This window comes from Cannabis sativa, unplaced genomic scaffold (assembly GCF_029168945.1).
Source record: "Cannabis sativa cultivar Pink pepper isolate KNU-18-1 unplaced genomic scaffold, ASM2916894v1 Contig1, whole genome shotgun sequence".
NCBI lineage: Eukaryota > Viridiplantae > Streptophyta > Magnoliopsida > Rosales > Cannabaceae > Cannabis > Cannabis sativa.
Window position 1 is genome coordinate 2,144,839 of NW_026870037.1, and position 16,384 is coordinate 2,161,222.

The window sequence follows — 16,384 nt, forward strand, 5'->3', positions numbered from 1 at the left end:
ATATTTGAGAATAAAAAAGTGTAATATTTAAATTTCTCTCTTTTTCATTCATTCCCTACTTTTCCTTAAAGATTCTCTCTCATAATTAAATTAAGTGTTTGGATGCACTTGTTAGATCCTTGACAAAATCTGAGTATGATCATGTAATATGCTCTATTCAGCCATTTATGGTAAAAGTTCTTTAGTAATTTTACAAGGTTTACAATAATTGATAAACTTATATTTTTCCCAAATATTTGTTAAATTTGTAAATTGTGATGCCAAAAACATTTTTTATATTTTCATAAAATTATAGTTTCAACATTTCGATATTTTCTTTTTCAAAAAAAAAAACATTTCGATATTTTCATCCTCTTGTATAGGTTTAAAGTTTTATCATCCGTCTTAATCTTAACATTATATGATAAAAAGTTTTACTGCAATTATTAGACCCAAAATAGACAGTAAAAGAATAATTAAAAAAAATGAAATTATTGTATTAAATTGAGGAGGATGTCTTGCCATTAAGGATTTTACCATTGGTTTGCTGAATTTTGTGTTCTATTTTAGCACACAACCCAAAAAACAAACGATACAGGCCACATCAGTATCAAGATGTCGAACCAAAAGAGTCTAATTCGACTTGAGCAGTTATCTATGTCGGTGAATAACTAATCTTCCTCACAATGAAAGAGCAATCAAATGAACTAATCATGAAGAGTTCCCAGAATGTCGTCCTCCCTATACAGATGATACCTGAAACAAAAAAATGAGCAAAGAAGTATATTATCGTGTTAACCATGAAGCTTCTGACTAATTAACAATAATTTGATTCTTGAAACATGAGACGTTGGAGAGTAAAATTTATGGGATCTTTAAATACTAAAAACAAACGAACAAACCGAGACCAGAATTATTCAGACATTCAGAAACCGAATAACTCAAACCAACCAGCTTTTCATTTTCACTAGCTCTTATATTCCTACCCCGAGTTTTCTCTGCCCTCTTTCTCAACCTTAACTTCATCCTTTAAACAATGCCTTTAGCATAAACACCATTCAAAGATACTAATTAACAATAAGGTATGCCCCCAAGATAAAATTACTAAATAGTACTCCAAGGCAATATGCTCTGAAGTCTGAACATGTGGACTTTCTTCTGATACAGGTTTGTATCTCACCCATCAGTAAATACAAAACTACAACTACCATAAAGATAAGAAAGTTTCCAAGGAGGAAGAGGACTTTTCAAAATGACTTTGAAAAAAAAAAAAAAAAAAAACGAAAAACTGTTATTTGTCTAAAATGTTAGTGCACTATTTGATTTTACAAGCTAATGAACAAAGAGAACTAACATATCTCCATCTAGTTTAAAAATATTAACACAACATGAAGAACTCTTAAATGGATATTTTAATAATTCAAGATAGCAACGAAATCTTACTCTTTATCGGCGAGTTTAACTTCAGTTCCTCCATATTCGGGCAAAAGAACTGTGTCTCCTTCCTTTACATGTACAGGAATTAGTTTCCCATCTCTATCACGACCTCCTTGACCGACAGCAACAACTTTTCCAGTGTTCAGCTATATTATTAAACACACACAACAAAAATGAGCCCATGAAGAGAAAAGAAAAGAAAACGTAAGATCAACATAATGCTAAACTTATTGGAAACAAGTTTCAAATCATTGCAGAAATGTAAGGTTAATCAAAAGTAGTTTCTCTCCTTTTTCGTGTAAAATGAAGGACCTAATCAAGAACATGACAACAATATTCGCAAGAGAGGAAACGCACATGAATTTTAATAAGAAAACAACAAAGAGGTACATACTTACATTAAAATCCCCAAAGAAGTCCAAAGCAAAAAGATAATTATTGCAAGCATAATCAAACTAATTACAAGTATATACAAACAGAAATACAGATAATAAGAACTTAAAAATTTGGAAAGGGAAATAGAACAATTGAAGCAACAAAGAGAAAAACGGAAACCCATTTGAAAAACATATCAATCGTGAACAGAAATCACAAAAATCAAATAAAACAGGCAAATTTTATTACATAAATACTGGTGTTTTCTTTTCATTTCTTATCAGAATCAGGTAGTCGGAGCTGTAATTACTTTAGAAGCCATGTTTCGAACAAAACTTATAGAATAATAAGAACTCTGTGTGTGCGGATAAAAGAAATGTGGGGAGAAAAGAGTAACCTTGGAAGTTTTTTCAGGAAGAAGAATGCCGGAGTTAGTCTTTGCAGGAGGGACGATTTTCTCAATCAAAATGCGATCGAACAATGGGATCAGCCGTCTCGCCATATCTAATCAGAGAAGAGAAAACAACCGAATGTAGAAGAGTGTAGAAGCTTCTTCTCAGCTTTGAGCTCTCAACGATGAGAAAGATGGACACTGAAGCTCCATTTAGGGTTTAAGGAGGATTTTAGGTTGTTCCTGTAAGTTTACTCTTTTACCCTCGTACATTGTGATTTTTAGCCTAAGCTATATGTAGGAAAATTTCAATTATTATACTTAAAATTTTTAATTCAAAAAATATTCTTAATTGTTTTATACAATACTATCTTAATAATTTTTTATTTTACCCCCAAAAAAGAAAAAGCTTTTACTAATTTTTTTTTTCAAAACCTAAAAACACCTAAAAAAAAATTAAATATCTCTCTCTCTAACCCCATCATTCTAAGCACTTCCCCCCCTTCTTTGCCAAAAAAAAAAAAAAAAAAAAGTCCTCCTCCCTTCTTTCTAGCTCTGCCCCTACAGACACTAAGGACGTCCGCTCAGCAGTCCAACCGCCGCCCCTCCTTATGCTCTATTACATTGTGGATTAACAAAGAAGTGTTTTTTAATTTTTTTTGTTAAATAATTGTAAAAGTATAGTATATTTTCAGTAAATTTATGTGGTTGTTTGTAGTATTTTGGTTTTAATATAATTTTCGCTAAAATCGCAAGATCTCATTTTTTAGAGTATTTTGTGTGTTTGTATTTTTCTCGATCGGTTATTAACGTGAATGTCTCAAGGCCAGGAAAGACCTTTCTCGACGGCTTGTTGATAGGTTCTCAATAGGTTCTCGACTCAGATGTCTCAAGGTCAGGGAAGAGTCTTTTCAATAGGTTATCGAAAGGTTCTTGACTTGAATGTCCCAAGGTCAGGGAAGGCCTTTCTCGAAGGCTTTTCGATAGGTTCTCGATAGTTTGTCAAAATGGCGAATAATTTTGCATTTTCAACCATTCTTGACATTTATTTTAGCAAAAAAACCATTCTTGACATGTAATCTTTGCGTTCTTGATTGTTTGTCGATGGTTTTTTGATGGTGTGTATAGTTGTGCTTTCAAATTTTCTTGTCCCATGTTATCAATAATTTCTCGACATGTTCTCGACTGTTTCTCGATGATTGACTGATTAATTATTATTTTCAATGATTATTGATTACTTTCTGCAAGTTCTCGATTAGTTATTCTAATTCAGTTGTTTGTGGTTTTGGACTATCACCAATAATTAAATTATCACATATACAGCAAAATTTGAGCGACACTTGTCAAAAATGCCATAAGGCTTGAAAATAAATATGAAAAAAAAAATTAAGTTTCAATAATACAATAATTAGTGGGTTATGGGTTAAACATTCACATATTGGATCTAAATAATTATAAAAATTTGTATTTTTATAATGTGCGGTGCGGTGCGGCTTGAACTGCATATGAACAATTCAAAACTGCAAACCACACCGCACCGCGCAATTTAGGAAAAATTCAAACCGCGACCGCATCGCAAAGAATTTCAAACTGCATTTTTTTTTTGCGGTGCGGTGCATGTGATTTGAGCGGTTTGATGAACACCCGTACATTGCACTACACCGCAAAAAAATACAGTTTGAAATTTCATCCATATTAGATTTTGATATCTACCAAATCACGCCCCTCATGGGCTCGGCCTCCGTCCATTTGGGGAAGTAGTCTACTGCTACTATTGCATACTTTACTCCTCCCTTTCCTGTTGGCAGGGACCCAATAAGATCTATTCCCCAAACCGCGAAGGGCCAGGGACTAGTCATCAGGGTAATTTCATTGGGAGGAGCTCTCGGTATGTTCGCGAACCTTTGGCACGAATCACACTTTTGGACGTAGTCTATACAATCTTTTTTCATTGTTGGCCAGAAGTATCCCTGTCTCAATATTTTCTTTGAGAGACTGGGTCCTCCTGTATGATCTCCACAGAACCCTTCGTGGACCTCTAGCATAATTTGTCTAGCTTCAGGGTCCGATACACACCTTAAATAAGGCATGCTGAGTCTTCTTCGGTAGAGAATTTGATCCATCATTACATAACGATGAGCCTAATACTGAATCTTTCGAGACAGTGCCCTTTCTTGGGGCAGCTCACCTTTTGTTATGTATTCTATGATGGGGACCATCCAGCTGGGTTCTTTCCCAACCGTTATTATGGCCTCTTTTACTTTGACACTTGGCTCTGCTAAGCGTTCCACTGGTACTATCCCCAGCCCTTCGATTTCACTATCTGAAGCTAACTTAGCCAGACAGTCCGCGTGAGCGTTCTTTTCCCGGGGGATTCTTTCTACTTTGTAGTCCGTGAACTCGTGGAGCAGCTCCCGGACTATTGTTACATACGTGGCCATTCGCTCGCCGCGCGTTTGGTACTATCCCGATATTTGATTTACGACCAGCTGGGAGTCACTGTAGACTTCCACTCTTTTGGCCCCTACGATCTTCGCTAGCCTCAGCCCTGCTATCAAGGCCTCATATTCGGCCTCATTGTTTGAAGCTGAGAAGTCGAACCGTAGGGCTGCCTGGAGTCGAAGTCCAGTCGGGGATATCATTTCCACCCCCGCTCTGGATCCATTTTCATTGGAGGCTCCGTCCACCAATACTCTCCAAGTGGGGATTGATGGTGTTGGCGCATTCGCGGTTGCCTTGGCTTCATTGCATTCGGTGATGAAGTCCGCCAAGGCTTGGCCTTTTATGGAGATGCGGGGGATGTAGTGTAAGTCGAATTTACTTAACTCCATTGCCCATTTAAGGAGCCTTCCGGATGCTTCTGGTTTTCGGAGGACTTGCCGGAGTGGGTGGTTGGTCAGTACCTTGATCGGGTGTGCTTGGAAATATGGCCTTAATTTCCTTGAGGACATCAGGAGGCAGAAAACCAGTTTTTCGATGATGGGGTACCGCGTCTCCGCTCCTATCATGCGCTTGCTAACATAGTACACGGGGTGTTGAGTTTTCTCTTCTTCCCGGACTAGGGCAGCGCTGACCGCGTGCTCGGAGACGGCCAAATATAGGAATAGGTCTTCTCCGAGAACGGGTTTTGATAGGATAGGAGGCTTGGCCATATGTTCTTTCAACTTTTTGAATGCCTCCTCGCACTTGTCCGACTATTCAAACTTTTGGCACTTCTTCAATATGTTGAAGAAGGGGGTGCACTTGTCTGTGGACCGGGAGATAAAACGGCTCAGGGCAGCAACCTTTCCGGTTAGGCTCTGCACGTCTTTATGCTTCTTGGGGGATGGCATGCTCAGGAGAGCTTGGATTTTTTCTAGATTTGCCTCAATCCCCCTCTGACTGACGATGAAGCCCAGGAACTTTCCTGATTTGACCCCAAAGGTGCATTTCTTTGGGTTGAGCTTCATGCCGTATCTCCGGACTACTTCAAAACACTCTTCTAAGTCATCCGCATGGCTATTGCATGCTTTAGACTTGACGAGCATATCGTCCACGTATACCTCCATGTTTCGCCCCAAGAGGCCTTTGAACATCCGGTTGACCATTCTTTGGTAGGTCGCTCCGGCGTTCTTCAGTCTGAAAGGCATGACCAGGTAGCAGTATACCCCCTTATCGGTCCTGAAGTTAGTGCACTCTTGGTCCGCCGTGTGCATCTTTATTTGGTTATACCCGACGTAGGCGTCCATGAAGGATAGTAATTTGAATCCGGAAGTGGCATCTACCATCTGGTCGATCCTGGGCAGCGGGAAGCAGTCCTTCGGACAAGCTTTGTTTAGATTGGTGAAATCTATACAAACTCGCCAAGTCCCGTTCGGCTTGGGCACCAAGACCGGATTGGCTAGACATTCCGGATAGTAAACGTCGCAGATCATGCTGCTTGTCAAAAGCTTGTCCACCTCTTTCTCTAGGGCCTCGACCTTTATTGAATCGAGGGGGCGTCGCTTTTGTTGGACTGGAGGCATGTCCGGGTTGACGTTGAGGACGTGGGTGATGATATGGGGACTAATGCCGGTCATGTCCTCTTGGCGCCACACAAAAATGTCGATGGCGCCCTTCAATGTTTTTATTATTTTTTCTTTTTCCTCCGGATCTAGGCCCTTTCCCAGCCGGAGTACTTTGGTGGAGTCGAGGTCGCACACTGATATTTCCTCGACATCCTCCATTGGTTCTACAATTTTTTCGGACCCCACTCGGGGATCCAACTCATCTTCTTCAGCCATTTCTGGCTCAATGGTTTCCCGGACCATCAGTACGGGCAGGTGGGTTGCAACATTAAAACATTGCCTTGCCTCCCCCTGATTACCTCTCACCGTCCCTATTCCAGCTTCCTGGGTAGGGAACTTTAAGCACAGGTGCCGAATGGATGTGACTGCGCCAAAATCTACCAGGGTCGGTGGGCCGAGGATCGCGTTGTAAGCGGTTGGGCAGTCCACCACCACAAAAGTGCAGTATTTGAACGTGCTTTGGGGGGTGTCCGGGCACAAGGTGACGGGAAGTCTCACTTTTCCCATTGGGATAAGTGTCGTTCTGTTAAACCCTGTGAGTTGGGAACCACTGGGTGAGAGGTCTCGGTCCGTCAGGCCTATTGTAGTGAAGGCCTCCTTGAAGAGTAGGTTCACAGAACTTCCGTTGTCAATCAAGACTCTGGCCACCACTTTATTGGCGATGGGGGTTTCGATGACCAACGGATCATGGTGAGGGAAGCGCACCATCTTGGCGTCTTCTTCCGTGAACGTGATGGGTTGATCCATCAGCCGGGGCCTTTGAGCTGAGAGTTGAGTAACCTCCCAGACCTCATTGTGTTTTACGGCGCCCGCGTACCGCTTCAATTCTTTGCGGGTGGTTCCTCCAATATGGGGCCCTCCTGAGATCATGGCCACTCTCCCATTGGGTCTGGGTGGCAGACCGGGGATGTGCTGGGCATCTCCGGCGGGAGCAACTAGAGCCAATACTCCTGCTGCACCCCCTGGTGTTCCCTGCGGTACAACCCCTGTCGCCTGACCCAGATTGAGGTGAGGCAGCCGATTCTTGATCCACTCATAGAGGTGGCCCAATCGGATCAAGTTTTCAATCTCATCCTTGAGATTTTTGCATTCATTGGTGCTGTGCCCAATGTCGTTGTGGTACTCTCATATTTTGTTTGGATTCCTCTGGGAACTATCCTTGTACAAGGGAGGTGGTCTCCGGTAGTGCGTATTTTGCCTAGTAGCAAAGTACACACGCTCTTGGGAGTCCGTCAGCTCCGTGTACTGGGTGTACTGTGGAGTGTACCCCCTCTTTTGGCGTTTCTCCTCCGTCCAGGTACTGCCTTTGGAGGATTGTTTACTCCTCGAGCCATGGGAAGGACCTGCCAGGCTAGCGGTTGGAACGGAGTGGGAGGGAGCTGGTCTATTTATCCCTGAGGGATTTCCAAAATGGGACGATACGGATGCCCAGGCCTGGCCCTGAGTGTATTCGGGAGTAGCAGAGAACTGTATGCCGCTCACAGGTGGAGCCGCGGTCGGGACAGTACCCGAGGGCGGTGCTCCGGGCATGTACCCTGCTATCTCGGTGGGATAGTATCCTCCATAGGTCACTATTTGGGCTTCTTCAAGGTTGATATACTTCTGGATTCTCTTCTGGAAGTTCTGAAGGCTTGCAGCTCCTTCCTGTTGGAGTTCGTTCCAGAATGGAGTCCTTGTACGGATGCCTGCCTAGAGAAGGGCAAGTTGTTGTCCGTCATCAACTTTCTTGGTCTTCGAGGCTTCCTCTCGGAACCTCTTTATGTAGTTTTTCAAGGTCTCTGTGGGTAGTTGCTTGATGTTAGTCAAGGCACTGACCTCCAAGTTGACCTTTCTTGCGGCGACAAACTGTCTCCGGAAGTTGGTCTGTAACTTGTTCCAACAGCCCACGGATCCTGGTTCCAGCTTCTTGAACCATTCCTCCGCGGACCCGCTTAGAGTAAGCGAGAAGCACAGACACTTTGCGTCATTGCTGACTCTCATGACCGTCATGACACGGTTAAACCGCGACAAGTGGTCGCTTGGATCGGAGTTCCCAGTATAAGCTACCATTTCGGGCATCTTAAAGTTCTTGGGGAGCTCTGCTTCCAGGATGTGCTAAGCACATGGCTCTCGGTCCTCACAGTCTGAGTCGGAGTCGTCCCCTTTTTGTCTCCGGGAGACTCGAGCGATATCTTTTCGGAGTATGGCGAGTTCTGCCATGATTCCTTCATTTAACGTTCCCGTGGAGACTGCGGGCCCGTATTTCTTTTGGTCAAGGTGATCCCGGAGGTCACCTTGATTCCCATTGATTTGATTTCTCAAATCAACGGGAGGACATCTCTGTCCTCTTCTTCCTCTACCTCCGGGCTCCTGGTGCACGAAAATGCTTTTTCGGTCCTCTCGATCCTGAGGGCCAAGACTCCCTTTTTGGAGTTTGCCCCTCTGCGGACCTTTCCCTTTCGAGAAATTTGAGCGGACCTTTCGCGGATCCTGCGCCTTTTTCTTTCTCGCAGGGGTAGAGGTAGGATTTTTCTTTTGGTTCCCTTCAGCGGGATACCTTACTGGGCTAGGTTCCCTAGACTTTTGCTGTTGGGTGCTAGGCAAGGATTCCTCTGGTTCCTTGCCAAGTCCAGCAGTCATTGCCTTGGGATGCACGTGGATGCCAGCCGCCTCCATGTCTTTTTGCATGGCCAGCATCACCTCTTGCATTTTTTTGTTTTGTGCTTTTTGGGCTTCGATTTCAGCTTCGTGATCGATAGCTTTTTGCCTTAGAAGCACCAACTCTGAGTAGCTACCTTCATCGTAGGCATACTCATCGAGGTTTCTCTCGTAGTCATCATCAGGAATTCCTTCTTCTTCCTCGGAGCCCTCAGCTGTTCTTGAGGCTACGTCTTCCTCATTTGGATCTTGAGCATCCTCTAGAGGGCGAGGTTGACGAGTGCTTCTAGTCTCCACCATTTTTGTAATGTAAAGTGTATTTGCAGAAGCTTTCTTCAGCTCTCAATGAAAGCACCAAAATGTTGACCGAGGTTTTCGGCAACCAATAAAATAATATAAGATTAGAGAACTGTAAGAAAATTAGAGAAGGATTTTTACGTGGTTGGGGCGTTAATGAGCCTTAGTCCACGAGTCTGTGTATTTATGGATGTATTGAATACAGAGAATGTTCTTGGTGAGTATTTACTCTTCTTGCAATTATGCAACCCAAAATTCTCGACCCCATTTAATGAGCTTTGAGGGGGTATTTATAGTGTTTTTGGTGGGGTGATCCCCAGAATTATTGTACATGTGTATCTGTAAATATCCATAAAGATGGGTATTCCCAATGAATATACCATGAGTAATGCATGGTCAAATCCCTAGGTGCTGTAGGGCTTTTATGTGGAATGTCCTTATTGTCTTTTGACTGATGTGACTCTTCACAGTGTAGCCGTCAATAGACTTAAATGATCATTACTTCGCAGGTGCAAATTGGGGGTTGTGCCGTCAGACTTTATTGCGTGTAACAGTCCTAACACGTTTCCTCCCATGCGGCATTAAATGCAAAATGACTGCTCAGGGGAAGCCTGACACCTCACGGAGACGCTTTAATGTTACCTAGGCTTCCGGGAGCATAGGGAGCTCCGTGTGCCTTCTCCAGGAGAGGTCTCCCGGATGCTGCCTTATTACATAAAGACTTAGCAAATAATTCATGTATCAAGATGTTTTGATCCACGTGTCCCTGTCTGGTTGGTCCACGTATATTGGGCAAAATCAGGGGCAACACCCTTTATTTTAAATAATATTCAATTAGTTTTTATTTTATTATATACAATAGCGGTACATAATTTTGTTGTCATAGTAATGTATGTATATACATACATTAGTAACATGTTTTTTTTTTTTATAATTATTATTGTTAGTATATATATTTTGGTGAATGGTATATGTATTTTTTGTTATACATTATATTATTTTTTTTATAATGATATTTAAGTTCTATTTTTTATTGTACTTTTGTTGACGTGACATATACTTTTATTAGTATGCTATATATATATTTTTATTTTTATTTTTTGTTAGTATATATATTAATGTATATATTTTTTGTTATATGATATACAAGTTTTATTGTATAGTATATCATTTTATTTTAGATCATACATGTTTAGTTTTTTATTTTATTATATATAAAGGTGGTATTTAATTCTGTAAAAATAGTATAATTATTTTTTGGTTGTATACAATTTTGTGAATCTGGTATATATAATTTTTTTAATAAAATTGTATTATTTTTTTAATTTTTTATTGTAGGTATATATGTTTTGTTGTATATATTTTTTGTTGTGTATAGTATAACATTTATTTAAGTTGATATTTAGTTTTTACTTTATTATATATAATGATTATATATAAACTATTTGGTATGATATATATATTTTAATAGTGTTATATATAATTTTGTTAGCATGATATATATATTTTTTGAGTATTAAGAGATAATTGCGGCATAACCTCCAATACTTTTATTTTACTTGCACTTAACCCCCAAAACTCAAATTTTGGTAGTAAAACCCCCAAAACTAAGAAACAGTTAGTAATTTACAATTTCCATCCATTTTAGGTGTTAAGTGCCATGTTAGACTATTCATGTGTATATCTATATAGACATAGTGTACACATGACACAATTTTATTGGTCCACATAAAAAATTATTTAAAAAATTTAAAATTTAAAAAAAAAAATAATTTAAAATTAAAAAAATTGTAAATAAAAAAAATATTATATTTAAAAAAAAAACTAACTTTTTTTCCTTCTTCTTCTTCATTCTTTTTTTTTTTTAATTTTTTTTTCCACTTCTTCACTTTCACACATACCATCACCCACCACCGCCCTCCACAACCCATCATCACCCACCATCTTCGCAACAAACACCACCACTTCATCCTACTGTTTATATCCAATTCACACAGAAAAAAGAATTAATCAGAACTAAAATTTTAAACATTATTAGATCAAACAAACAAACACACACTTATATACACACAAATTTCAAATCTACTATTTTGAACCAGATCTGAGATCTCTAATGTCACTGCAAAGCTCAACCCTGACTATCCACTTACGAGATCTCTACAAAAACTCACAAACCCATCCATTCCCATCAAACCAAGAATACCGTCCCCGTCATCGAACCACGAACGTACAAACTTGTCCCCATCCCCTTCAAGCGACGAAATTGCCAAAATGGAGCCATGGAGCTTCAGCTCCAGTGAGCTCTACCACGACGGTGAAAAGATGAAATAATAGGAGAGATCACAAGGAGAGACTTTGGGGTTTGAGTTTTGAGATTCTGACATCGCGACTTTATGGTCTGCTTGGACCATCGACAATCATGGACGATCATCGTGGCCTTCGTCGTTGTTGCACCGAGAGGAATGAGAGAGAGAGAGAGAGAGAGAGAGAGAGAGAGAGAGAGAGAGAGAGAGAGAGAGAGAGAGAGAGAGAGAGAGAGAGAGAGAGAGAGAGAGAGAGAGAGAGAGAGAGAGAGAGAGAGAGAGAGAGTTCCAGAGAGTTCCAGAGTGAGGGAAGGTCGGGGTTCTGGGCTTTTGGGATTGGGAAAACTCATTTTTTGGTCCGTTTGGACCACCGGCATCGGCAAGGGTCGTGCATGCGCGCCATCGATATAGAGATGAAGAGTCAGAGACGGGCAAGTAAGTTTTTTTTGGCCTGAGGACAGTGATGTGTGGTCCTCTCGGGGCGTGGGTGATCGAAGCACAACAGTCTCGTCGTGCCAATGGCCTCCGCACAAATACAGAGAGAAGAGAGAGGGTGTCGAGTGAGGAAGAAAGAAAAAGGGAATTAGGGTTTCTAATTAGGATTTTTATCATTTTCAATTCACACCCTTCAAACTAAATTTATTTTCAAGTTTAATTATTTTTATTTTTAAAAAAAATATTTTTTATTTACAATATTTTTTAATTTTTTAAATAATTTTTTATGTGTACCAATAAAATTGTGTCATGTGTACACCATGTCCACTTAGATGTACACATGGATAGTCCAATATAACACTTAACACCTACAATAGATAGAAGATGTAAATTGCTAACAATTTCTTAATTTTGAGAATTTTACCGCCAAAATTTAAGTTTTGGGAGTTAAGTGCAATCAAAGTGAAAGTCTTAGGAGTATTAATATACTAGTTTTAGTATTGTTATAATTTTTTTGTGGTATATAATTTTATTACTATAGTATATTAACTTTCAATAATACAATATATCAAATACTGTTGTATATATATATATATTTAATGATCTATATATTTATTCATTTTTACTACAATGTATTAATATGCAATACTAAAAAATTTATATAACTTATTTTTATTATTGTATAATTTTTTTAAAAAATTAATATGTAGTACATGTATTTTTTATTAGCTAATTTATTATATTTAGCCATTTCATTAATTTTTTTTGAAAAAAAAAAAACATTTACTCACTTATGGTGCGTTTGGTAATACTTTTTTAATCAGATTTTTGTTTTTTAAATTAGAAAAGTGAAAATATTTTCTAAAATCATGTTTTATAAAATTGTTTTTAGTTTCCAATTTTTTAATTAAGAATCTAAATTTTAAAAACACAAAAAAAATCACTTTCAATTTTTTTAAAGAGTACTTAGACCTTAGAAACCGAACCTGAACTTGGACCCACCCCCGGTCTCAACCTCAGACCCGACTTAAATAAAATTAATAAATTAAAATAAAAATAAAATTTACAGAACACATTTTTGTTTTTGTTTTTAAAATTAAAAAACAAAAGTGGTTATAAAACACATTTTTGTTTTTCAAAAACAAAATTTTAGAAATAAAAATTTTACTTTTATTTTTGTGATTAAAAAATTTAAAAACAAAAATATTACTAAACATCACTTTTATTTTTAAATTTAGGATATGTAGATTATAAAATTTTCATATATTATATATTTTATCATCTCATCTATTTAATATATACATATAATATGAAGTTTTAATGTTAAAATTTAATATAAAGCAAATGGAATTCTATCAAAAAATTAATTGACAATAGTAAAAATAACCCATTCATCTTATATATCCCAATTTATTTTCACACATTAGAACCAAATCTAATATTTACTGCAATTATTAGTCCCTTTAAAAACGACATGTAAAAGAATACTTAAAAAATGAAATTATATATGAATATGAGGAAGGGTGTCTTGTCGAGAGAGACCTGTCGACAAAATAAAAGTTAGAAAAATAGCAAACAATGTAATTTGAAGAATAATCAAAAAAATGAAATGCGAACAGAAGACCAGAACTTCAGATAATAACTCCATTTTCTCGAGTGACGAGTAAAATTTTTGTAGCCATATTTGACTTGGGTTATTAGAATGTCATTATCTAGATAAGCGATTTGTAGACTCAGCTAGAAACGAAATCAATGTTATTAAGGATTACAATTCGATTGCTGAATTTTGTGTTCTAGTTTTAGCATATAACTCAAAAAACAAACGATACAGCCCACATCAGTATCCAAATGTGGAACCAAAAGAGTCTAATTTGACTTGAACAATTATCTATATCAGGGAAGAACTACTCTCCTCACAATGAAAGAGCAACCAAATGAACTAATCATGAAGAGTTCCCAGGATGTCGCCCTCCCTATACAGATGATACCTGAAACATAAAACGAACAAAGTAAGTAAAACATTTCTGTGTCAACCATGAAGTTTCTGATCAATGAATAATATCTTGATTCCTGAAATCTGAGACATTTTGGAGAGAAATGCATGGGATTTTTATAATACTATAAAACCTACTTGGCTTGACCAGAGTTATTCAGACATTCAGAAACCGAATAACTCAAACAAACCCGTTATTTATTTTCATAGATTAGCTCAATTGAAGCGTTTCGTTTCACTAGTGCTTATCCTACCTCAAATTCTATCTGCCCTCTTTCTCAACCTTAACTTCATTGTTTAAACAATGCCTCTTAGCATCAACACCATTGAAACTTCTTCTATGGCATAAACAAATGCCAACTTTCTCCATCCTCACTCATGCCTTAATTTCCACATGTCATCAACAAAACCATCAAGGCCTCAAGAACCCCAGTATCTGTCCCATCTAGTAGGGAATGATTTTTAAATTTCAGAATTATTATTTATCTTGGGATCTACAACCACAGGCTCTTACATTTATCAGATCTACATCGCAGTTCTAAGTTTATTTTCTATTCATTCCCTGTTTGTAAAGATTCAGCACATTAGATTGTACAATGTGACAACATCAATAATGATCACAGTTCAATCAAACCATGGAGCCCTCACTTTACAAAAAGATACTAAGTAACAATAAGGTATGCCCCCAAATATGCTGCAAAAAAAACATGTGGACTTTCTTCTTATACAGATTTGTATCTCATCCATCATGAGTAAATGCAAAACTACAACTTCTATAAAGATTAATTCCAAGAGGGGGGAGGAAATTTCAAAATGAAATACACGACTCTTCATGGTTCAAAGCAATGAAGTAATGAACTTGAAAAGAAGAGCAAAAAAAAGGAGAAATGAAGGACTGATATTCGTCTAAAGGCGGAAATGTACTTTTTGATTTTAAAAGCTAATCAACAAAGACAAAGAGAACTAACACATCTCTATCTAGTTTAAAAATATCAACACAGCATTACGAACTCTTAAATGCACATTTTTATAATTCAAGAAAGATAGCAACGAAATCTTACTCTTTATCGGCAAGTTTAACTTCAGTTCCTCCATACTCGGGCAAAAGAACTGTGTCTCCTTCCTTTACATGTACAGGAATTAGTTTCCCATCTCTATCACGACCTCCTTGACCGACAGCAACAACTTTTCCAGAGTTCAGCTAAATTATCAAACACACAGAGCAAAAATGAGCTCATGAAGAGAAAAGAAAAGAAAATGTAAGATCCTTAAATTTCTGCAATACTTTGAAACTTGTTTCCAATAATTTAAGAGTAATCACTAGTAGGGCTATCATGAACACGACAACAATATTCGCAAGAGAGGAAACACACATGAAATTCAATAAGAAAATGGGAGGACAACAAGAAATCAACAAAGAGGTTCTTACTTACATCAAAATCCCCAAAGAAGTCGAAAACAAAAAGATAATTATTGCAAGCATGACCAAACTAATTACAGGTATATACAAACAAGTACAGATAATAAGAACATGGAAATTTGGAAAGAACAATTAAAGCAACAAATAGAAAAACGAAAACCCAGTTGAAAAACATATCAATCGAGAACAGAAATCACAAACAAAACAGACAAAATTTATTAGTCTTCAGCTCACATAAATACTGGTGTTTTCTTTTCATTTCTTATCAGAATCAGGGAGCTGGAGTTGGAATTACTTTTGGAGCCATGTTTCGACCAACCTTATAGAATAATACATATATGTATCTGTGTATGCGGATAAAAGAAATGGTGTGGAGAAAAGAGTAACCTTGGAAGTTTTCTCAGGAAGAAGAATGCCGGAGTTAGTCTTTGCAGGAGGAACGATTTTCTCAATCAAAATACGATCGAACAATGGGATCAGGCGCCTCGCCATATGAAATCAGAGAAGAGAAAAGAGCGGAATGTATGTAGTAGAGTGTAGAAGCTTCTTCTCAGCTTTGAGCTCTCAACGATGAAATAGTGGGACACTCAAGCTCCCTTTAGGGTTTAAGAAAGATTTTAGGTTGGTCTATGATTACTCTTTTGCCCTCACACTTCTATGAGAGTTATAATTATTTAGCATAATTTGTTTCGGACATGATTTTGTCTCCGGAATGTATTCCGTGATGTACGACAGCCGATGAGCGAGTTATTTGATTTGAAGGCTGAGATTAATCTAGGGGTAATTTAGGTTAAAAAATAGTAACTTACCCTGATACTCATCTAATGTACTCTAAGACCCATTTAATGTACCACGGAATACATTCCGTGAAAGTACATCACGGGACAAAATCGTGTCCCTAATTTATTTATAAGAAACGATAATATGATTATAGGAAAACTTGTAAATTGTGTTACTGTGTAGGATAGTAGTAATTATATTTTTGTGAGGGGGCGTTTGGAATACAATTGTGTAAAGTGTGTTTGGTTGTGTAGGGTAATATGTAATTATATTACCCTTAATTGAAATACA

General features: G+C 38.0%; 2 protein-coding genes across 2 annotated transcripts; both read right to left on the reverse strand.

The window, feature by feature from the left end:
- Nucleotides 1–455: 455 nt before the first annotated feature.
- LOC133032916 (10 kDa chaperonin, mitochondrial-like) lies at nucleotides 456–2,451 on the reverse strand. Its single transcript, XM_061107386.1, has 3 exons — nucleotides 2,189–2,451; nucleotides 1,423–1,562; nucleotides 456–735 (listed from the first exon to the last, which is right to left on the reverse strand). The coding sequence occupies exons 1-3, from the start codon at nucleotides 2,291–2,293 to the stop codon at nucleotides 687–689; spliced, it is 294 nt and encodes a 97-aa protein (XP_060963369.1). The 5' UTR covers nucleotides 2,294–2,451; the 3' UTR covers nucleotides 456–686.
- An 11,082-nt stretch (nucleotides 2,452–13,533) lies between these two features.
- Nucleotides 13,534–15,958, reverse strand: LOC115721365 (10 kDa chaperonin, mitochondrial). Its single transcript, XM_030650650.2, has 3 exons — nucleotides 15,701–15,958; nucleotides 14,955–15,094; nucleotides 13,534–13,888 (listed from the first exon to the last, which is right to left on the reverse strand). Exons 1-3 carry the CDS (start codon nucleotides 15,803–15,805, stop codon nucleotides 13,840–13,842), a joined length of 294 nt encoding a protein of 97 aa, XP_030506510.1. The 5' UTR covers nucleotides 15,806–15,958; the 3' UTR covers nucleotides 13,534–13,839.
- Nucleotides 15,959–16,384: the final 426 nt, after the last annotated feature.

Excerpts from the sequence above, each read along its gene's own strand:
- LOC115721365 (XM_030650650.2), bottom strand. The coding sequence starts at position 15,805 with ATGGCGAGGCGCCTGATCCCATTGTTCGATCGTATTTTGATTGAGAAA. Across the intron at positions 15,095-15,700 it reads TTCCTGAGAAAACTTCCAAG|CTGAACTCTGGAAAAGTTGT; the intron begins GTTACTCTTTTC and ends TTGATAATTTAG. Across the intron at positions 13,889-14,954 it reads GTTAAACTTGCCGATAAAGA|GTATCATCTGTATAGGGAGG; the intron begins GTAAGATTTCGT and ends TTTATGTTTCAG.
- LOC133032916 (XM_061107386.1), bottom strand. The coding sequence starts at position 2,293 with ATGGCGAGACGGCTGATCCCATTGTTCGATCGCATTTTGATTGAGAAA. Across the intron at positions 1,563-2,188 it reads TTCCTGAAAAAACTTCCAAG|CTGAACACTGGAAAAGTTGT; the intron begins GTTACTCTTTTC and ends TTAATAATATAG. Across the intron at positions 736-1,422 it reads GTTAAACTCGCCGATAAAGA|GTATCATCTGTATAGGGAGG; the intron begins GTAAGATTTCGT and ends TTTTTGTTTCAG.